General features: G+C 38.4%; 1 protein-coding gene across 1 annotated transcript in view; it reads right to left on the reverse strand.

The window, feature by feature from the left end:
* Window positions 1–2,271: 2,271 nt before the first annotated feature.
* The window catches only part of TTC7B (tetratricopeptide repeat domain 7B), a 118,349-nt gene continuing 96,931 nt past the window's right edge, over window positions 2,272–23,689 (reverse strand). Inside the window, exon 20 of the mRNA XM_066551965.1 lies at window positions 2,272–3,272. Coding sequence (XP_066408062.1) covers window positions 3,051–3,272 — 222 coding nt within the window. The 3' untranslated portion in view covers window positions 2,272–3,050. The remainder of the gene's footprint in view (window positions 3,273–23,689) is intronic.

Below are 23,689 nucleotides of genomic sequence, written 5' to 3' on the forward strand. Positions count from 1 at the left end.
CTGTCTTTAAGACTGGAATTTCAGAGAAGTGTATGCAATCCCTGAAAGGCAGGAGATCTCAGGCTTCTGCAACTTGTCTCTACATCGGTACAAGTGCTCAACAATGCACTTTAATAACCATTTTATTTTACTTGTCTCCCAGCCAAAGGTTAGTAAAACCTTGAGACAAGGGAGCAAGGGGTTGGGGTGGTTTTCAGCCCCTGACTTACCTCACTGATCATTTGAACAGCTCTTATTCCTGCCACAGGCTGGGGGAGCAAGAGCACACACAGACTGTGCGTCCACATGGAGATTTTGCCAGCCACAAAGTCCAGGAGCAGCCCTCATGAGGATGACACTGACCCACAGGCACCAAGGAAACACTTCCCCAGGACTGGCTGTGCACATGGGCATTGTTTCCTTCACTCCAGTGACTGAAAAGCTATGGTGGTCTGAAAGCAGCAAAAGGCAGATCTCTCTGTATAGTAGTTAAAACAGATATAAAAATATCTTGGCCTTCTTACTCGATTTTGAAAAAAGAATGCAGCTGTAAAACCTAGGAACTTGTTGTTTTAACTTGAAAACTATGTTTAAACAAGTAATGCTCTTTAATTCATATGCTGCAAGGATTTCCTCTTCTGCCTGAAAATTCCTAAATGTACAGCCTTACAGAGATAATCCATTTTTAAAAATAGGTAGCTGAGGCTATTCCCAAGAGGTAGAAGCTTGTGGATTTACAGTGAAACTGATTCCAGTGCAAGAAAAAGGAAACAGATATTCAGGTTCACCTGAGATGCACAACACCAGTGACAACTTCTCCACTAATAAAAGACATGACACCATTAGATTGCTAACCTTTCCACACTGGGAGTTTATCAAAAGAGGCCAGGACTTGAAATGGAATGAGAAGAATCTAAACTGAATTCTGTTACAGAATTCTCCTATTCTCTACTTTTGTCTGAAGCTCTGTGGAAAAAAAGACCACCTGCCTCAGATGTAGGTGCAAATCGCCTTGATAGAAAAGCTTTGATATTATAGTAAAAGGTGAGTCAATACTGAGAAGGAGCACTCCTGTGAAAGGTATCACAAGTTAACTAATGGAATTGGGACAGGAAAAGCACTCAGGAGGAACTGAATTAAACCAGTAAAGGTTTTGCACTATTTTTTTGGTATCATGTAATGGGTGCCAAAAAGCAGCAGGGCCAGAACACAAATTACAAACTGGGACTAGAAAAGAGAACAGTTGGCAAATAGAAAAGAGAAAAAGAAAGCCAAGGACAGTAGGAAGAAAAAATGCCAAACAGGGACTTTAAATGGGAAAACAAAACTGATGTTTTTCGCAGTGAGCAAGAAGACACAATTTCTACTGCCTTTAAAATAGATTTGAAAACACTACCTATTACAGGGTTTTGGTCCATTTTACAGAGAACATATGGTCCAAATACCAAGCAGATACATTTTCAAAGTAGCCTCAGCCTAAGAGGCATTTGAAATGCCAGGAGGAAAACTGAAGAGCTCCCCAGGTTTAAGTCTTCTGCCATTTGAAGATGCTCACTGGGAACCCACACTGCCACAGCAAGGATCCTCCATGTGTTTGAAGTGCATAAGCTCTGGTGAGGGACAAAGAACAACATTTGCTGTTATTTTCCTGAATCATCTGCTATCCTGTGCTAAGCACTTTAAAACCACCTCTTATGACAAATCAGCCAAGTTATCAAGGAACACCCAGTCTAATGGGGAACCTGGAATTCTTCCCAGGCCCCAAATGTGCCCAATGCTGTAAATGAGCGGGCAATGCTACCCCAGCTCACGCACCCTGAACCGTCACTGCAGCAATGACTCTTCTCACACCTCCCAGAGAATCTCTGGCAAGTATCTGTATACTAAGCCAGCCAACTTTTCTTTCAAGGCACACAAAGGGCAGGAGATGTTGAGAAAGAACTATGAGGACAGTAAAAACCCCAAAGAATATTGTATAAATATTTAACATGCTTTTCCCAATCACTACCAAGGTGTATGTAAATCTCCATGTATTATGTAGAGGCAGTGTAATCTGGCTTCATCAAGAGCTGGAGTGGAAGGAATAAAAAAGGAGTTGTGAAGATTTAAGGAAAACTGAAATCTAAGATAACAGTACCATTGGTAAAGAGTATAGCAGCTTCTTTTCTCTAGACTGGCCTCGGAATATCTAATTTTGGTGTTGTTCATCTTCAAGGCCAGCCAGCCACCTCATAAAAATGCAATCATAAGCCATCTATTTCCCCCAGATTGTTAACCAAGACACAGGAAAGGTTCCATTTAAAAATCATTTTATTATTAACATAATCTTCCCATTAAGCCAAGTCTGGGTTCATGTATAAGGAATGTCGGTAAATATTCCATTTGAGGCTTCTTTTTACATATTTCCATTGATAAATAAACTCTGAATTCACATAAAAAAGTTAAACTTAAATAACTAATATATTTTTTTTTGTAACAGGCATACATTGGTAAAATATAAATATTCTTGTACTCAGCCTTTGCTCTAGATAACAGTTAGCCACACATCACAGTTATTGACAACTAAAAACAAGAACTCAACTGATTTTCTGGCCTGGACTAAAATGGAGATGGAAACAGAAAATTCACATTTTGACTTTGGGCCAAAAGAGGTTGAGAGGCAGGAAGAGAACAGTTTTATTAACAACCTTGTTAAAAATAGTCTGCTCTGCCACTGAATCTTAACTTATTCTACAATTGGTAGTCGATTCCATTATAATTTTATGTAACACTCAAGTTTCACTAACAAAATATGGCACATCATCCATGAACAATATAACGATGTTTTAAAACTACCAGGGCAAAACTGCAGGCAATAAGAGTGATTTGGCTCTGGCTCACCACTCTGTCCTCTCAGCCTGACATCAACATATGGTGGCACCTCCCTGCTTTGGCCACTTTCCCACAAAAGAGTGGAGTTTGTTACCTGTAGCTCTGAAGTTTCTCCAACTAACCAGTTACCAGGCAGTCTCACACAGTGGGTTTGCTCACCCAGAAGTCAAGACCAAAAATCTGTTGATGGAGATGCCCTCTCACAGGACCCTGGGGATGATGGTGAAAGGGACCACGGGGCTGCTGGCCTCGAGCTCCAGTGCCGTCAGGAAGCATTCGGTGGCGGCATCGTCATTGCCTTGAGCCTGCAGCACCTCTCCCAGGCTGTTCCAGACCTCGTGGGCTGTGGAGTTCACCTGGACAGCATCTCTGAGAATCTTCTCTGCCAAGCTATAGCGCCCAAGCTGGTGAAGGATCAGAGCCTGCAAGAAAACAAAGGGAAAATGCCTGAGAATGGCCAGGAGGGCTTTCCTGAAGCTCAAACAAGGTCACTGCAGTGAAATAGGGGTAGGCAGCTCTTGGGCTAAATGTGTTAGAGTCCGTAATTTTTATTTGTTTTTTAAATTTAAGAAATTACCTGATGCAGGACCGGAGCAAGCTACTCCACACCAACAAAGTCAAGTGGCTTTGGACAAGAAACAAAGACTAAGTAACAAAAACTCCACCTATTTGCCAAGAAGCAGGAAGTACCTGGGCTTTTGTGCAAGCTCCTGTTATCTGAAGTCCTAAGGTGTGTGCCCTGAAGTTGTCACACCCTCCCTGTGCATCTCAGCACAGGGATGCTGTAACAAGACTGAGTTCAGCTCAATGGGCAACAACCACAGTGCTTGATTTAATCTGTGGAACAGGAACAGGGACTGATATTGCCCCAGTGATGCACAAAGCACCAGCAGGCACAGAACCTCCTCATGAGCATACTTGTTACATATCCTCTATCTTCCTCTGCGGGATGGGATCCAAATCAACACCACACAATCCAGGGCATGTCCAGAGCCACTAGGATATGGGCTGAATGAGGCCATGGAAATCTCCATCCATCATATTCAGCCATGTTACTGTGCCAGAAAAGTCATGGAATGACCCAGTAAGAGAGCTTTATTTTGGGATTATAATAATCCTAACAATATTATGCATTTTTACATTGTGATTCTGTATTGCAAAACACATACGGAGCGCAAATCTTTGTTTTGCAGAGAGGTGTCCCAATTACATGCTTACAGAGGCCTTGTGCATTCTGCCCTCCCAGCCCCCTCTCCTTGGACCACCATTTCTTTTATCTCTCTTATCTGCACATCTGTCCCTCAAATCCTTATTAACCTAAGCACTGCTGATTAGAAAGTACTGACATTCTATGCAGCCCCTGAATTACCCACCATACATTTCTGGAATTGTGCCCACCTGGCTGAGTTTCAGCTTGGGAAGACTGTTAACTCCATCCTACAGAACAACTGAGCACACCCTGCTCTGTAGAACAACATAAAGAGTGCTGTACAGTACTGGCAAGTGAATAAATAAATGCAATGCAGGCTAATTTCTAGCAGCCTGCAGATGTTCTCACATAAAGGTGCTAGAGGGCTTTTCTGGGTTTGGACTTTTTCTGAGCTGTCAATTGAGTCAGCATTTTCAGAGCAAGTGAACAGTACTTCCAATACAAAACCTGGATAACTCACAGGGTCAGAGCTTTTTTCCCCTGCAGTGAAGTGATTGGCAGTGACTGGTAGGTATCAGATGTGAAACTACAAAAAAATGAAGCAAGAAGATGGAATACACAAAGCTGTCACTGCAATGCACCTAACCTTAATAAAATTTGAGTGTTCTTATTCTTCAAGATAAGAAAATTTTCATAAGCCTTTCTTTTTTGTTGTGCAGATATGTATATTTTATACTAATTAAACATGTGAATTATTTGAATATTGCTAATAACTTTTTTTTCTTAAATATGCCAAGCCATTTTCCCTGCCTGCTAAGGATGGAAACTGTTCCTTTCCAGACCAAAGAAAAACCAAATTTTGCAGATATAAGCCTGTTCATAGGAAGAGACACATATTACATCACATCTGCCCTATTGTGTATGGCAAAAAGGATAGCTGAGATTTTCCAGGTGATAGAACTAGAGCAAATACTGGCAGTTGGCCTGCTTCTATACTTTCCTAAGAATACAAGCATTAGTGTTGAAATTAGCATTTATAGCAGTAGTGAAGGAACCATTCTTGCATGGGCAATGAGGCTGCATGCTGTTCCCTCATGTTTTGGGGACACAGCTTTCTCCAGGGAGTGCCTCCTGAAAGTCAGCCTTTCACTGGTGTCTCAGCCTGGGATGGGATGAAGGCTCCTGCCTCAGGTGGTAGCCCTGGGACAACAAGCTTTGCTTCCAAAGGACCAACAGAAAATTCCACTTGTTTCATGCAGAGCATTGAAAGGATAGTGACATTTGATCACTGTACCTGTGGGCTGAACTCAAATAAGTGATCTAGAGAAAGAACACAAAACACTCTCTGATTCATGAACTCTGTCAGAATGATGGTCAGATGTCACGCACTGTAAGTGTCCAGCTTGTAAATCCCCTTCCCAGATGAATTCATTACAATTCTGAGGCACAGAACATTTCAGATTGTTTGCAGTCCTTGCCTGACTGTGCTCTATTAAGCATTACACACCACAGGCAGAAGGAGCTGTGTCTATCACACAGCAATATCCTTTGGTGACCTCACACCAACACTCATCCAAGAAAACTAACTTCAGTTTACCAGCTGTCAGCATACAATTGCTTTCTGCATTAACTCTTCAGGAAAAAACCTGATCCACTAAAACCAACAGCAACAACAAAACCCACCCAACTAACCCCCTTCCCAAACCAAAATTCCTCTAAGATTTTCCAGAAATGATCAAATTTATATTATTATTTAAATTATCCCAGTCCTTCACTGTGTATATTCCTCTGCTTTCTGACTGGAAACAAAATCTCAAAGCTACCAGTTCGGGCCTTCACCTGTTTAACAGCAGATGTACAGACAACATTTATTTGCAGAATAATGTTAAGTCTTTTGCTTTATGGCTGAAGATGGGCCTGAAAAACACATCAGCTCTGCAGAAACACAGAAGGGTACCTAAGTGGCATATGGTTCACACCCTAAGACTTGGCATGTTACCTTAAAACCTAAGCAGAATGCCTTTTCTGTATATCCTCTCTATAAATCTTTAAGAAGATAAAATATGAGAGGGGTTCTGGAACCTGAATCAATTAGAAAAAGTGCTATATAGTAAATGTGCAAATAAGAAGATCCAGTCAACAAAATATAATACGACCAGTAAGTTCCTAAGGCAACCTATTTGTTCTTTGTACATTTAGACTGCTGCAGTACTTGACAGAGGTGTTCAAGACAACTGTTGGCATCTGCAGGAGAAAGCAGGATCTTTCCTGCTACTGCATCTCTTTCACCTGAAAGAACAATAAATGTATGACACTTGCTTCTAACACAGTTATAAAAGCCTCTAATGTGTGCAAACCTCTTCATTTTGCAGTTCAGTACAAATGTTGCTTATTACTTTACTCCATGTTTGGTTTGCTGAGAATTTGGGGGTTCCTTTGAGGTTGATTTTTTTTTTCCTGTCAAATCACTGATCTTCCCTAAGTTGTTAAGGCTTTCACTTTCTCTCTGGTTAGGATGTCTGTGTGTTGCAAACTCTCTATGCGAACCTTATTTTTGTTTTAGCCAGTTCTACATTGTAGGGGTGGATTTTGTAACTCAAAAAACTCCAAGAGAGAACTCTAATGAGAAATGGCACAGGCAGAAAGTGAAGAGAATCTCTGAAGAAACAAAGAGACTTTTTTATGCCATCATCACAACCAATGAAACCAGTGCAGTCCGCTGATATTTATCCCAGTCACTTTGAATAATCAACAGTACTCCAAGATCTGTGGAGTTCAGATGCTCTCTGCTCAAGGAAAGGTCAACAGCCCTTTACAGTGCCCAGCCAGAGCTGGGGGTAAAAGGGATTTTGCAATTCTGAGAGCCTCCAGGGCCTCTCCAAAGGGGCTTTCTAAAACAGCAACACTGTGAAACACTGTGCTGCCCCAACAGGGAGGTGCTGCTGTCACCACAGACAGGTTCTATGCAAACTTCACATCCTAACAGAACAAACCCTCTAGGAATTGATCAAAATGGGGAGGAAAGTGCTTCCAAATTTTGCCACAAGTTATTTTCAAGATCTTGACAATTCCTTCCTCACCCAGTCTGGAGTCACAAAGTCTCCCTCTTGTTGGGCAATGATTTTACATGTGTTTCCTCCCTCTGCCATTGCATTTACACTTCATTTTACATTGCCCCACATACAAAACTGCTATTCTTTGCTTATTTCACCCAAACATCTCTTCAAGAACTGTTTTTTACAATGCTCAGTCAAACAGGGTCCATTTGTTCATTAGACAAATGTAAGCATCTTTTAAAAGGAAAACATTCAGATTAATTTGGATTTTCAAGTGGAGCATTACAGTCTTGAAATAAAATTTCCAGTTAGAAAATGCACTATTTTTTCATTACTAAAATATCATGACTCAGAACCTGAACAACATCATATAATAAGCAATTCTATAAAGTCATAATTGATTAAATAAGCATGTAGTGTAGTCTTCACTACAAAGGTATGTTTTTTCTGCAGAAGGGCTTTCTCTCTTTGCAAATTAACCTGTCATAATGATTAACCAAACAGTCAATGCAAAACACATATCTAGACAAATAAACATAGGACTAAAATTCTGTAAATAACTGATTTTTCATTTTGAAAAACAGCTATTAAAAGAACTATTAACACCAGCCATTTACAGCAGTCTACTAAGGTCACTTTTTTATTTGCTTCTAGGCAAATGAGAAGCTGACATAAATTTTTTTTTTCCGTGGAACTGACATTGAAAATATTACAGTCACAGTTATTGCCCATCATATGTCTCACCAACCCTAAGCTTTATCATAAAGTGCTAAACTATATTTGCATTAACTGGGAAAAAAAAGGGTAGAAACGTAACACTACAGATATCACTGTGGTTTCTTCAGCGTAACCAAAAAATTTGTCTCAAGAGAGCAGATTTCCTTCAGGTTTAACTGTCCGACTCCTTCTCCCCTGTGCCTGAAAATAAACTGTTCTCAGCCTCAACAGAAGCACCACTTGAGATTTTTACCTTTATTCACTTGATATCAAGAGGAATCTTTTCATTTTCTCTGAGAATATAGACTAGAAGTGGGACATGTTCTGAAACGCAAAGAAATTTATTTAAAAGGGAGAAAAAGAGGAACTGTGACCATGAGTCCGTTTGCACTCTTGCATTTTTCAGGGAGGCAGAGAAGACACCTGGGAAATGGGAGAAATGGACAAAACAAGAACAAGAAATGCGGCTGATTTAACACACAAAAAAGTGCCAGAGATTCTCACCATGGTTAAGAAACAGTCTGTTGACCTACAGAAGTCTCAACTATGGAGATTTGAGTAGTACCAGATATGATATTCATATTAATTTATTCCTGGCAGATCTGTTACATGACTTGTTTGCTAAAAAGCTTCCTATACTTGTATGATACAAATCTTATTTAGCTAAAAAATAGCCCTCAGAGCTAAAAGTTTGCCTTGTAAAAACAACAGCTATGAGAAAACATTATAAGCATATGAAAATAAAAAATTGACTGATTTTGCTTTTAATGATAAGGGCAGGGAGACAGAAGAACAGTGGCCTGTTTTGCTGATGACTTGCTGAAGCCCAATAAGCTAACAGCTGATAATGTATAAGCAGACAGAGCTATTCAGATGTGGAAAACAATGATTCTTAAAAGCTACAAAAGATTTAAAGAACTCACTACATCCAACTTGACAATAATATCCCAGTTCACTACCTTACTGTTTTAAAGTGGGTCCCAGCCTAAGAGACGATCAACTTTAAGCTGTGAGAAATCAGAAGGACATGCTAGAAACATCCCCTTCCTATCTAAAAACTTCAAAATCAGGGATTATGACCATAAATAGTTACAAAACTCAATGTGCAATGTATGCATTGCAAATCCATATGCAGGGTAATTTTAGCATCAAAAAAACTGCCCCTTGTTACATGCTGCTTTTTCAGCCTATTTTGCAAGTGTTAAGGTGGCTGCTATTTTTAAACAAATCTATCAAACTTGAAGGTTTACCAGAGACTTGACAGTGTTATGCTATAATAATGAAACAGAAGTGTTAGTGAGACAAAATGAGAAGAATTTGCCATGATATATGGAAAAACAAGTAAAATTCTACAGCTGATGCTTTCCAACCTCTGTGATAAAAATATGCATTTTAAATGTAGTCTATAATCAATATTTTACACTTACATAGAGTGAAACAGAACATTATTTATATACTGTGCTTGCCTATTTTCATTTTAGCTGGTGACTTTGTGCTGAAACATGTCCATCTAGTCAAAGTATGACTTTGCATAAGAAATCATTTATAAACTCCTTTCAAAGGCACATGCATCTTGAGTCATTGTGCATAATTATTTTCTGCAAGTACGAAAAGATTATGACACAGTACATCAGTTAGAAATAAACCATTCCATCAGAAAAATGATGAATAAACATAGTTCTGTATCTGCAGACACAGGTTGCACTTTAATGCAGAGATTTTGAAGGGTGGTGACCACATTATAAGGTTTAAAACCAACTGGACTGGCAACACTACACTTACTTTACAAGTAAAGGTGATAATAAATATGTTTTTTTTTTAATTGGAAAAGAAACTGCAACATGTATATTATATACATAACACATTATATATATAACTTGTTTTCCAAAATGCAGAATAAGAACTACTTATCTTATTTTCTCTAACAAGGAAGTTCTTTTGAAAAATAAAAAGCATATTTCTTCAAATATGGTCTGGATAAAGCTTCCTAGCAGCTCAGTATGGATTTTCTTTTTTAAATGAGAACAACCAGCTAATAATACTACATTTGATCACTCACTAAACCAAACAAAGCAGCTGATGAACAAGCCTGTGCCTTGATCCAACCCTTTTGCTCAGAGCCTATCCCAGATCATCACCTGTGCCTCATGTCCCTCTCTGTCTCACCCCTCCCTCCATGCCCAGCCCACCCTCTGTGCTCTCTGTGGCCCTACTGGAGCCCCAGTTTGTTATTTCTCTGCCCTTCCCCCAGTGCTAACATACCCTCTAAGGTATCCAATTGCTTCCCCTGCTGCAAAACACTTGTTGCTAGGAGAAAACCTACTGCTTGGCAACAGATTCTTAAAACAACAACTTTGGCTTTGTTACTCACTGAACTTCACATCACCAGCATGAAATAACGAACCCGTGTGGTTGGGAGTGCATCTCTGTGCTTGTAACTCCCTTGGAAATGACTGACCCCTTCCCACAAGGATGTGATTGCCTTTTAGTTCCCTACTGCTCACAGCCCAGAATGCAGAAAGGTTCAACATTGAAGGTTGTTTTTAAAAACTGCTGATTGCAGTCTTCCACTGAGAGGGAAGCCCCTGGGGGACTTCTCTTCCTATTAAGACAACATATTCCTGCAATAATCTGCTGTAATTTTGATTTACACCTTATGTGAACGTCCTGATAGCTTTAAAAAATAGCATGACTACCAGGCTACACTGCAAGATTTGACTATATAATTTGACTATAGCAAGCACACTGGAAACAATAAAACACCTTATGATAAGATGAAGCAGTTAGAGACTCCAGAGCTCATTTAACTTTTTACCTCCATCTGAAAATTACATTGAGGGCCTTATTTTATACACTGTGGCTACCAACATAGTAACCCCACAATGGTTCTCCCTTCAGAAGTCAGATGGCTACAGCTGTGGCAAGTACTGCATCACCAGTGGCATCAGGGAATAATTAAGTATAGCCTTAGCCCTCAGACTATGGCCAGTCCTAAATTTGGAGTACTTGTCATCTGGGGCAAATGTTTTACATCTCGTCCCAGGTGTGACAGCATGAGGTGACACTGTAGTGTGTGTAGGTCTCTGGATCACCTCCCTCCATTTGGCACCACTGGATCTTCCCTTCCCTCCCTCCCAGCACTGAAGCCACATCATTGTCTTCTCACCCTTCCCACAAACCAGAAATGAGGATTTCCCAGATGTACCAAATACATGCACTTGTGATGAAAAGGGGTGCAGGAGATCACAGCTTCACACAGTGCTGTTTATGAAATGGGCCCATAGCCATTTCTATATTTTGGTATGTTCTGGTCTTTTGTGATTCATACCCCACCTCTTCCTCTATGTAGACAGCTCATAGATATCAACACATCCCAGTGAGTTCCCTACAGAAATCCTGCCATGTTATCAGTCTCATCTGTAGCTGCATTTCAACACTGCCTGGGTTCAAAGCAAGGCCAAGTTTACCACTTGTGCTCAATACAGAGACTCCAAAGCACTGTTTGTTATTGATGCCATTATTTTTACAGTATTGAGTCAAAGGGCCAGAAGTATAGCAAACTGTATTTCTGTTATTCAAAACCTAGGAGTAACATAGAAGTTACAATATCCAAAAGAGGAAAAAAACCCCAAATCCTCCAAAAATTACACAAGTACCAAACAGGATAAACAGATCAAGTTTTTGAAGTGAGGAGCCTCAAAGTCACCCCACTGAGTCAATATTCAATTATTTGAGCTAAAGCTGGATTTTTCACAAGAACTGAGGATACCAGGAATTCAGGATCTTTATTCCACTGCCTAAAACTAGGTTTGACTTTAGAATACCTGAAGGTTCCTGGTTTTGAAAGCTTGTGCTCCATGCAAAACTATTATAATGTCAAGATATTAATGTTTTCTGTCCATCAGTCAATTAGAGATAGAATTAAAGAATAAATAATTAGAAATAGCAAGCAGTGACTTTTTAAGAAGCTGGTTTTCATTAATGACAGTTCTATACAACCACATTGAATACACTGCATTGTATGTGGCTTCTGGAAATAGTAATTAGAAAAATTGATCAAGTGTTTTAATGAAGAAATCAATCTGAAGTCAGGGGAATAGTTTGTGTATCAAAGGAAAAGCAGAGTTGCAGATCAAGTACTAGGCTCTGTGAGTAAAATTTATAATTAATAGAACTGTCAGAGTCCAAATTGAGCTTTGGAGATCTTTCACCATATTGCCACTGTACTGAAAGCCAGCACTTGTAGTCCATCAGTACTACAGAAACTAGCACTTACTTGTCTGAACTTTTGAGACTATGGAAAAGGAATCAGAAGAGAATAATATTCTTCTGAAGTACCTTTTTGCATTTATGCATGTGCATTTCTCTCAAATATTCTGAAAAATGCTGTATTAAATATTCAAAGTCAGAACTGCGGTATTAGATAAAAGATGACCAATCTTTTCATTACTAAAATAAAACAGAAATTCTCAGATTAAAGCACATCATTCATTTTTTTATTCCTTTTCCCCTTAGCCAAAGAGAATTCTGCATATAAAAATATGTACATACATATGTTATAGCTATGACTAATGTCACTGTTTCAAAAGTGTTATGACACCACAGCAGCACTTACTACACTGGCACTGCAGTAACCTCTAAGAAAAAGAGATTATTTTCAATTCAGTATTAATAAATATATATGTTTATAGCATCCCCAGGAAACAGACCACTTCCTCCCACACAAAACAGATGTGAAGTGCCATCTGCTGCTGGGGCTCAGCACACTCAGCAAGGGCATCCTCATGGCAGTGTGCACAGCCCTCCTGGCAGGAGAGGGAATGCACCCCCTCTCTGCCTGGCTTCTGAGAGGCAAGGCAGAAGCTGTAGGTAGCTGCTAACCTGCCAGTCTGCCAGGACAGCTGCCAGCAGATTCTCCTTTAAGGGACAGCTATTTTCAGTGTGAAAGAAGGGCCCACACCCTCCCATCTGTGCACCATCAGGCACAGGTCAGAAGAGCCAGAGCCTAACCATTGGATAAGAAAGGACTTCTAGCACTTCAGAAAAATCAAACAAACACTTCCCTATATATTGACTTACCCTGCACAAAATTGGAAGAAGTTGAACATACTGAAAAATCTACAGGAAAAAGCTTCTGACAACTAAAGGGAGAAGTCCAAATAGAAGTATTTTGGGGAAAAATTATTAAAGAGCTAAGAATAACATCAACATACCTCAACAAATCAGCTTTTGCTAGTACTGACCTGGAAGTAAACACACTACTATAACTGAAGCATCACCTAAGTTTTATAATTAAATTCCATATAAGCTTATCACATTTTCTCTCAACTCTTTTTTGTGGATTAATGGTTAATTTTTTAACTAAAACTTGCAAAAGTAAGGTATTTTCTATTTAATCAACATCAGATCAGAAGAATCCTCTTAGGTCACTCAATTCTATCTGGACAACCTTACACCAAGATTTCTTGCTCCACATTTTTTAGCCTGAAAGTGCTAGGAATCCTATTCACATCATCTTCTGAAATTTTTCCCTAGCTAGTTTGTTTTCATTTGCTCCAGTGCCAATACCACTTAGCCTTATTTGGATTATACATATTCCTCCCAAGTTTACAAGGATCATATATTATTATTAAAATTTCCTTCTCCTCCCAGAAAGTGCTGCAGACATTTCCAGTGCCACAGTGCTGTGCAGTCACCTCAGCACTGGCCAAGCCACACACTGGGTTTGCCATCCAGCACATCACTCAGGATTTCAAGAGAATCACAGCCCCAGCCTGGGAGGAACCAAAGGGAAACCTCTGCCCTAGTGCACACTGAGGCTTCACTTGCCCCAGGGACCAGCCCCAGCTGGTTCCACTGGGCATGGCAGCTTCTCTTCTGGGTACATAAAGCAACCAGTGGAGCACAAACACCACCATTCCACAAGGGAAGGAGAATCTGTAGGCTCACAAAACTAAAGGTGAGACTGCACTCTTGACAAGATCATGATGCTGATAATGGGGACAAGATGATGCCTCATGTTGTGCCCAGCCAGCTCACAAACAATTGAGATACAGCTCTGATCAAGTACTTTATCCCCAGCTCTTTATCCTCCCCAGTCATTTCCATACTCAGTCTTGCTCTTGCATTTCTGAAAATTATTTTATTGCTTTCACTGAAGGGTCTCCAAGTCTCACTTTTAATCAAACCTTGCCTTGGTCATGCAACTCTTCTCACTGAGTAGAGGTACTGCATGAACTATTCTAAAATTTTCTGTTAACAAATCCAGTAATATTCAGTGAAGCCTCAGTTATTCCATCAACTAGTTCTTCCAGAATTCTGGTCAACTCCTCCATACTCTTCCACCAGCAAGTACTTACCATCATTTCCATACTTTCATTTCAACTGCTAATTTTACCTTTGCCATTCATGATGAATATCACATTCCTGTTGAAGATGGAGGCAAAATATGACTTGCAGTTATGGACTTTTTGTAAGTTTATATCCATCACTGTTCTGATTGATGCTGCATGTTAAATCATATTCTGTGGTTGGTTTATGGCTCTTGAAATACATTTTTCAGACTGTATAATAAATTAGTGCACAAGGTTGGAATCTGCAGAGAAAATGTAATTCCAAATGCAGTTTCTTCCTCAGTCCTCTCCTTTGGTTTACTATTCTCAGCTGACAGGCAGCTGGAATAAACTGGAGCCCTGCTTCCCCAAGTGTAAGAGCCTTGTCCATTTGAGTCACTTTTCTAGCTCACTGGAGCAGAGTTGGCAGGAAGAACAAGAGTGACAGAAAAGGCACTCCTCCACAAAGCTAGGATTTGATCAGAGTAAGCAAACTGGGAAGTTAATGCTCTCTGAGTAAAGAGCTGAAATGCAGAGTAGCAGCTTCCACTTTTCAAGGAAGGGATTTTCATGGCATTAGAACTACTAGCATGGGTTTGGTGGGGAAGGTGGGAATTCTGGAATTTAAGTGAGCTGCTGAGTCTGAGGTGAGATACAAACATTTCCTACCACCTATTGTGTTAAACAATGGATTAATCTTCACAAAAATATTCAGATATAAATCTCATATTAAATAAAATATAATCCACACGGCAGATAGACCACAGCTACTCATAACACATCCCTAAATTTTTGAAGCTCAGGCTTTGATTCTGCACCAAATGAGGTGAGTTTGGATGGTCAAACTAAAGCTACCTCATTTATTTTCCAGAGATCACCAGCTGCTCATACTATCATATCACAATTTGAAAGGAAATGAAGTTTGACGTGTCAATTACTTTAATAGATCTGACAGCATTTCATACTGTTTTCTACTTTATATCAGAACCAGTTACTTCTGGCAATTGTAACCTACCAACTCGTGGCTAGGCATTCAGTTAATATAACAAAGCATCATCACAGACTGCCTTTGTGTCATAGCATTTCATAGCCCTCTGCTAAATCTTTGGGTCCATGACCCTCACAAAGCCATCTGTTCCAACACTAGTGTGGCTATCACTTTTTCAATGGTCATAAATTAAAAACCAGACAGAATCCCAAAGAAGCTATTGTCAGCTGTCAGGACAAACTGTAATAAGGACTATGGAAAAATGGAAATTGAAATGACTTTGCAGCTGACAGAGGTTCACCTGCTCTCTTTTTAACATTTGTAAACACATGACAATACCTGCCTTAATTTGTTACTTGCACCCATTTAGAAAATAAGGTTGTTTTGTTTTTAAATGAGAGGATGTACTTTTAAAACTGTGTCTTTATTTTAAAATACTTATTTTAAGGTAGCAAAACCCACTTACCATCAGGGACATTTTAATTCAGAAGCCAGGGCAAAATCCATTTTTTTAGTAAGTCAGATCAGTTCTGATAGATGGCAAATATTATTAGATGGCAAGCATTCTTCCAAAATGCTACCTAACACCACCTTTGTCCATGTAGATTTAGAGCTTTGCAACCATTTTCACACAGCATATTGTACAGAAGAAATGTTGAATCCACATGATCTTTTTGTTATTTCTATAGCCCTTTACAGATAAGGTCTTTACATCACACATAATTCACTCTTTCATCTAAACATATTATGCAATGCAGGAATACAGCTAACTAAGCTAATGTAGCACAATACATTATGCTACGTTCTGGAATAATTTTAAACCATCAACTTTTAACAGCACTGACTGCAGTGAAGCCTGGTTTGGGTTTCTAATGACTGTGCCTTACTTCGCTGCAGCTGAGAATTTACAAACACTCACTCTTGTGTGTTTGCTCATACCTAATAAAAATCTGAAATAATGAAAAGGTCTTGGTAGTCTTTCCTCCTGCCTCTATTTCTGTAATATTTGCACAAGCTTTTTTTTTTTTTATCATTCCTTGTTCTGTCCAGATGAAACAAAAGTGTTAAAGAATGAATTTGTATGCCTGATTTCCTAAGGATATTGGTCTTAAGTAGTAAGTTCAATGTATGAGATGTAAACAGTGTATTAGTAGTGGCTGAGGAAGACTGAACACACTGAGCTGCAACAAATAATTTCACCAGCATCACTAATTAAAGACTAATTAATTAAAACCTAGGAAAAAAAAACGGAACTCACATGTTAATTTCAGATACATCCATAAAAGAAGCATTTGTAAATTCACTTACAAAGTTTAGTTCCTGGAAGAACAGGAAAGCATTTTAAAACTTTGTGATTTTTCATCAAAGTATTTCGAAAGAAAAAATAGAAAGAATCAAATATCTGCATCCTAAAGGGCCTATTAAAGCTCAAGTGGTTTTGGGAAGTGTCTTTCCTTGCAGGACTTAGCTTTCACCAGTGTGAACAATGTACATGTTTTCATATTTCTGCTAAGTAAGTGCTTTGGTAATGAATTGCTTTGCTTTGTTCAGCTGAGCAGTACTGAAAGACTGAAGATTTCTTCCAGGTCAAATGCTTTCTGTATAGATACGTGGCTCTTGAATATGAGCACTCCATTTTAACTCTGTGCTTTTCTAATATTGCTTTTTCCTTCAATTCTATGCCAGCTCTTAAGAAAGAAAAGCTGCTCCTAAAATCAACTTCAAATCTAATTTAAGGGCTATTTCTTGAAAGCCAGCTAAGCATCACACCAGCATCTACCAAAACACAGGATTTCTGAGATTAGTGTGAAAAGCCACACATGTATAAACTACATATCAGAGATTAGCAGAAAGAAGCTGTAATGTGTGATGCAGAAAGTTTTTTCAATTTCCCAAAACTCCAGTAAGTGCATCTTAATACAAAACTACATTCAACCTCAACATCTGGGCAGTAGAATATACTCACAACCATTGTGACAATCCTTTTTCCTTTAGATTTCTATATCCATGTACTTGATATTTAGTCCTGGTTTGAAGTTAACTTTTCTTGAATTTTATCTTACTATCAAGTAAAAATGTAAGATAAGAAACAAAGATTTATACAAGCAGTTTACCTTTATCACCTATAAAAGTATGTTACTAAAAAACAGTGCAATGCTTAACTGAGCTCTCAAAACCAGAGCAAAAAGTAATCTCAGAAACAATGTTCTGATGCCTCAGGTAGTTCAGAACCAGTCTGCTATCCAGCCATCTCCTGCACCAAGCATCTCAGCTGCAATGACTTGGGAAACAATATATTCATTGAGCAAATCCAACACTGACAAATCTTCCATAGAGGAGAGAACTGGGAGAGAGATGTGAAGTGATGTGTGTATGTGAAGTGATGTATTATTTAAGAGTATTGAAAGTGAATGATACACACGAGGACTTCATTTTACACAGCTGTGCTGAACGGCTATCGAGGAGATGCCACAGATCCCTTCACTTAAACTGCAGGCAAAGGCAAGAACTATCAAATTTGTAATTTTCACTGATAATCAATTTTCAATGATAGAACTGATTTAATAATCTACATTTTAATAGGAGGTCCATCAGTGAGAGTACTAAATTCAAATATCGTAAGGGAAAGTCCTCCTAAAAGTCTGCCAATCATTTGCAAGTCAAAACCCACAAAAGACACTCCACAGACTCCTTTCAGCAGGCAGTGGGAATACTGATACAAGACTGACACTGGAGATGCCTATGGGGAAAATGATTTTCTTCACATTGCAAAGGCACTGGAAAGAATAATCACAGGAATTAAATGTGAGTCCCATGAATGTGATGCTCAGAATGAGAAATCAGGAGGTTTGTACTGTATATATAGCCAGGTATGTCACAGCACCTACAGCACCACAGCACCTTCAGTTTCCCCATTTCTTACTGGGAATACATGTTCAGGGCCAAACATATTTGAAACTTAACATGTTGAGCACTCAAAATTATTATGAAAAAATACTATAACCTTTTTAAAATATCTAAATTTTTGATTTAGAAAAAGAATAAAAAAGATTTGGGCTATTGTCTTACTGTCTGACATACCAACTCTTAGTTGCCATAACACTTGCAAATGCTCAGCTTAGCCACTTACTTTTTATTCTTCCAAATTTCCTCAGATACGTAAATATCCATGCCTGAAAATATAATAACTATAACTAATGGTATTTTTTTTCAAATGCCAAGAGTTTTTTGCAAAGCTAGTGTTTTAACAAAACATACAGACTAGAGTCATGGTTAACTGGTGAAACTAAAGAGCCCTTAACTCTTGGCTCTCTATAAAGTCCACACACATTAGTATCAAAATTTAAAAGGCGTAGATCAACACTGTACTGCTGACTGAAAAAGTGATGAAAGCTGAAAATAGCTTTCTGTTTTCAAGTTCATTATTACTTAGTCTCATTCATGATGTATTTTTCCACCCATCTCAGATTAACCAGGTTGTTTACCATGATAGAAGTAGCATTAAAAGCATTAACAACTCTAAATCTGCAGTCAGTTTCATTCAGAGAAGACACTGGCCTTCTCCAGTGAGATGAAGTACACAAAGTGGCCAGAGAGCATGTCTCCTCTCCCCTGCTGAGAAATCAAGAGATGGTAGATTTCTGAATAGCATCACCACATAATTTTCTTCATGCCATTTGTTGCTACTTGTTGAAGAGAATATACTCTAATAGGAATAATAATGGAAAAATAATCATCACACCTTCTAAATAACACAGTTTCCAGAGATGCACAAAACCCACTTCAGATTTTCTCACAAATTAAAGCTCCTCAAAATAACTGCTTTCTCTTTAATAATTTGTTCATCTAGATTAAACACATAATTTGACATAAAATATAGTCCATCACTAACCTTAAAGGCCAATTCCCTAACTCCATCTAGCACAAGTTTGCTACCAGAAAACACAGTCTATTATAAAAGAAATCTAATCTTGGAGAAAATATATTATGCTATTCACACATAATAAGTTGGTTGAATTCTTCCAAAGTGCAAGGTGCAACTCATCTTTAAACAGTAGACTCATGAGCAGGGGAATTACTGCTTAAGTATAAAACTGGCTAGAAGAGAAGCTAAGCTTCAGCAAATGGAAAGAGGTGTTCAAATAAAATTTAAAATGAGATGAGCTGAAGAGGGAGAGATAGACATAAGAAGACTGCTCCAGACTGGGGATTTGCAGAAAAAACTCTGAACCAGAGCAGACAACTTATCTGGGGAATACAGCTGCTTGACATAACCCTGCAAAAATGAGGATTAAAATTATTTCCTGGGGGACAGTTGCTTCCAGATCTCCAGTTTTGCATGAAGGTAAGCCACTTTTTGCTTGATAAGGATAAGATAAAGCACAATTTTCAAGAACAAATTGTTTATAGTTCCTAGTCAGAAAAAAAGAATTATAATTGATTAGGTAACTTCTGGTCCTCTCAAGAGCAGTCTGTTTTCTCAGGAAATAGCTTCTGCCAAAGCAAGTAAAGCTCCCCTGTGAGAAATACAAAGCAAAAAGCAAAAGATCATTTAACCAGTGCATAGAAATGCACTGAAAACTGCATGAGATTTATAGCAAAATACATGCACTGATAACTGCTGCACCAGTTTATAATAATAGGTTATTCTAAGAGAGACTGAGAAAGAGTCAGGGCTCAGACACCTGGTGTGGTGCTGCAAGTTTCTGACACTCATTTACTCACCACCTCAACTAAGCCACATGGAATGGTTTATCTCTTTCAGATTGCTGTTGATGGTAGTACTCACTTATATTTCACCAATTTGCAAAGTTATGCAGCACAAGAAAAGAAAAGAAAAAGAAAAGAGAGACAACATGTGTAGACAATCGCAAGCTTCAAACGTCCTGTAGCTAAAGAGTTCTTACCTACAGAATTCTACAACACAGCCTTTCTCAGGAGAAGGAAAATAAAATATCTCTTGTTGATTTAAAGATGAGGATGGCTACTCTCTCACAGCCTTTTTCCCATTCTTTATGTTTACGACCCTCCCATCCCAATCCTTAACAATATTTCTTTATTCATTATATGAAATTCAGTTATAAGTGATTAGATGCCAGATGTTACCTACAAGCAAAGCATACCAGGTGCTACATAGCTTTTATTGCTGTGTAAGTTCTCAGCCCCAGCTATACTTTAATAAATTCAATGAGCACAAAAATGCCCAGGGAACCAAAATAATCATAATTAGCTCAGTGCATACTTCAGCAGAATGACCTAATTTAAAAAGTGTTTTGCAAAGCAATTCTCATATTGAAAGGCAATTACACAGATCAAACTAAAAATAGAACTTTTGAGATCCATGCAAAAAAGCACCAGCAAGTATCTATGAAAAGGGATGTAAGAGACTACAGAGGATAGCAGGGAAGAGCACACATTTTCAATTTTTTCCATGCCTTCTCTCTTTTCCTTTTTGTTCTTTTTTTGAAAATAAGGAGAACTTAAATATCAAGAACAACTATTAGCACTTCACTGGCACTAGGCCTCCTGGCCATTTCCTGAATTACTAAGACTACTGACATTTTCCTTATGTTAAATTAGTCATCCTTGTTAATGTTTTTTTATTAGTATAAATCTGTATGTTTTACATTCTATTTTAGGCAGCCAGTTACCCAGAAAAAAAGCAGAGAGGAAAAGGGATGTCAACAAAACCCATCTGTCAATGACTTTTATGTAGTCAGCCCTCCAGAGGGTAAAAGGCATAAGAAGCTGGAAAGACTCTGGAAAGACTTTTAACAGGAATTACCCTTTCTAAAACCTACCAAAAAAAAAAAAAAAAAGCCCAAGAAAGGAATTTTTTTTATGCTGTGATCAGATGCTTTTACAATTTTGCTGGCTCTTTATCATCTCTACTTAGTACTACAAAAGAGATACTTCCCATGTAAAAACGGTAAAGAGCAACAAATATTTTGTTTTCTTTAAATAATATTCGACACGTATCTGTCTACAGGAGCCTCAATGCAGATAATTAAGGTATACTTGAACCTTTAAGAAAAACATTGAGAGAGACAGAAGCCCAAAAACCTAATTTCTGGAGGTCCCAACTCAGCCTTTTCAGTTGCACTGTTTTGCTACTGACACTTCTGTATGCAAAGACAATAAGATGTATTCAGAATATTAAGGCAGATTTGTAGGACAGAATATATGTATAGATACATACATGTGGATATTTTACATGCATATAGTTGAGTGACATCAGTTGAGAAAGGTATATTAATCTCTTGCACCTTCCTTCCATGATTGCCATGGGTAATGTACCATGGAAACAAGAGAAGAAAGAACAAAATTTGTGCTTTATAGATTTTTACCACTGGTAAAAATACAAGAAGTCTTGCATAACAGGAAAATGTAACAAGACTTTGTCCACAAAGTGTTCCCATCGTGTTTCCTAACACAAATCATTACTTCTATCTACAAACCTTGCCTTGCTTGCATTCCTAGAATGACAGGATGACAGAAGTAGGAAGGGAACTTAAGATTCTCTACAGCCAAACTTGAAATAGAGTTAACTACAGTGGGTTGCCAAGGGCTGTCAGATTTTGAGTATCTCCAAAGATGTGAGACCCCCAAAAACTCTTGGCGAGTGGATGCATCTTACATGTGCATGTAAAATACTGTCACCATCACACAAATGCAATCTCACCATGCTCCTGTTCCTGTCAATTACCTGAAACAGTGTAGGGCAGGGAATCCCAGCTCAGGCGCTTTGTTATCATGTCTAGAAAACCAAAGCCCTGTTCCAGACTGGGCCATCATGACCCCTGGATTTTTTCCTCAAATTGAAACTATACTTGGTTGCTACTTCCAAAATTATAATATTTGATCCATAGTTGCTGTATATGAAGTGAATTAATAATAGCTCAGTTTTGATTACAGAACCCGATTCAAAGACTTTATCCTATAAAATGGGAATCAAAGCTTGAGATGAACACTATTTATATTTCAAAAACAGAAAACAAAGATTCTTAAAATCTTCCAAGCAAAGAGAAGGAACTTTGGAGTAATACTGCACATTGCAGACTGACCTGCTTCAGCAGCAAATTGTCATGAATTATCTGGTGGGTGAAATTTTATCAGTTCCACACAATAAAATAAAACAGTGGAATGATTCGTGACCTGCCAAATAAAGAGCAGTAACTCTAGCCAAAGCATCCCTTCCTTCTGCCAGCATCTGCCACTAATTAATTTTCCACTTTTTAAAATGGGAACAAACAGAAGTGATAAAATGGTTTCTGGCAAGCTGTGCCTGAATAGATAAACTGTGGAAAAATCTATTACACAGATAACACGAAAACAGAAATTTAAAGCTGAGATTGTGGGCAAAAATCCTTCTGCTAAAAAACCCCTACAATAAAAAAAAACCCCAAAAAACAAACAAACAAAAACAAACAAACAAACAAAAAAACCCAACCCAAGAAACCCCAAGCAAACAATCCCCGAAGTTAAAAAAACCCAAACAAACAACAAGCCTAACTTTCTGAGCCTTTAAGTGTTTTGGGGTGGTTTTTTTTTTGGTCTACTTTTAAATTAACTTTCCTGAGATTTCTATTTGAAAGAGTTTCTCTCTGTATTCAGAAAGCTGCCTTTACCATTGCAACTAGATTCTCAATAAATAGTACACCTCACCAGCTTAGTTTCTCCATAAGAGTCCAGTTCCATTCAATGCAACTACTGTGCATGCAGCACAAAATCAGATTGCCTTTTGCATCTTCTGCTCCTCAGATTGTCTAACCCAAACACCCATTTAAGCAAGCTGCAGAATTCCTCTTGGAATGGCTGACAGATGAGGACAGCACTAATGAGTTGAAGAGACCTTAGGGAGCTCACTCTTTGGGTGAAAAGCATCCAAGAATGGAGGTATTTTCTTGTTGAAAGATCTGCTCCTGTCACAGCTGCTTTAAGCCATTTGGAGTAAATACAGAGTAATGTGAAAAGAAAGTCTGTTATGAAGCAGGACCTGTAATAGCATCAGCCCCATAATTCCACTTACAGAACAGTTCACAGGGCATCAACACAGTCCTGCCTGAGTAAATGGGAGCTCAGTGCTTCAAGCTATAAACAAAACTAGTGCTGCAAATTCCCTTTCTGTTTCCAAAAGGGAGACCAGGTTCTAGTTTAAATTCAGATTTGTAGCAGTTACTGTTGTCAAATACTGAACATACATAGATCTGTGTTAAAAGAGTACTGTGAAATTCAGATACAGCATTTAGGACTTAAGAAATTCTACTAATCTTTCTCCAAGTCAGTATGAAATAGTTAACTGCTGTATTTGATCTCAATTAAAAAATAAAATAAGGTAACTTTGAAACAAACAGGGAAAAACACTTCCCTAATTTTTCACCTTCATTTCCACTGTAATATACTTCAAGCACTAATGACCATGCAAGTTGATTTTATGCAATTTTTTACTGCACCAAGCACTGATGGTTTTCTCTTGTAAGGCTAAAAGGGGAAATAATATTTTCATGACAGAAGAGAATATAGCCCGTGAGTGCCTCACAGCAGATAAAGTATTTAAAATGTATCAAAATGGTCCTTGAACTCAATGGTTTCCACC

Source organism: Molothrus aeneus, chromosome 6, assembly GCF_037042795.1.
Source record: "Molothrus aeneus isolate 106 chromosome 6, BPBGC_Maene_1.0, whole genome shotgun sequence".
NCBI lineage: Eukaryota > Metazoa > Chordata > Aves > Passeriformes > Icteridae > Molothrus > Molothrus aeneus.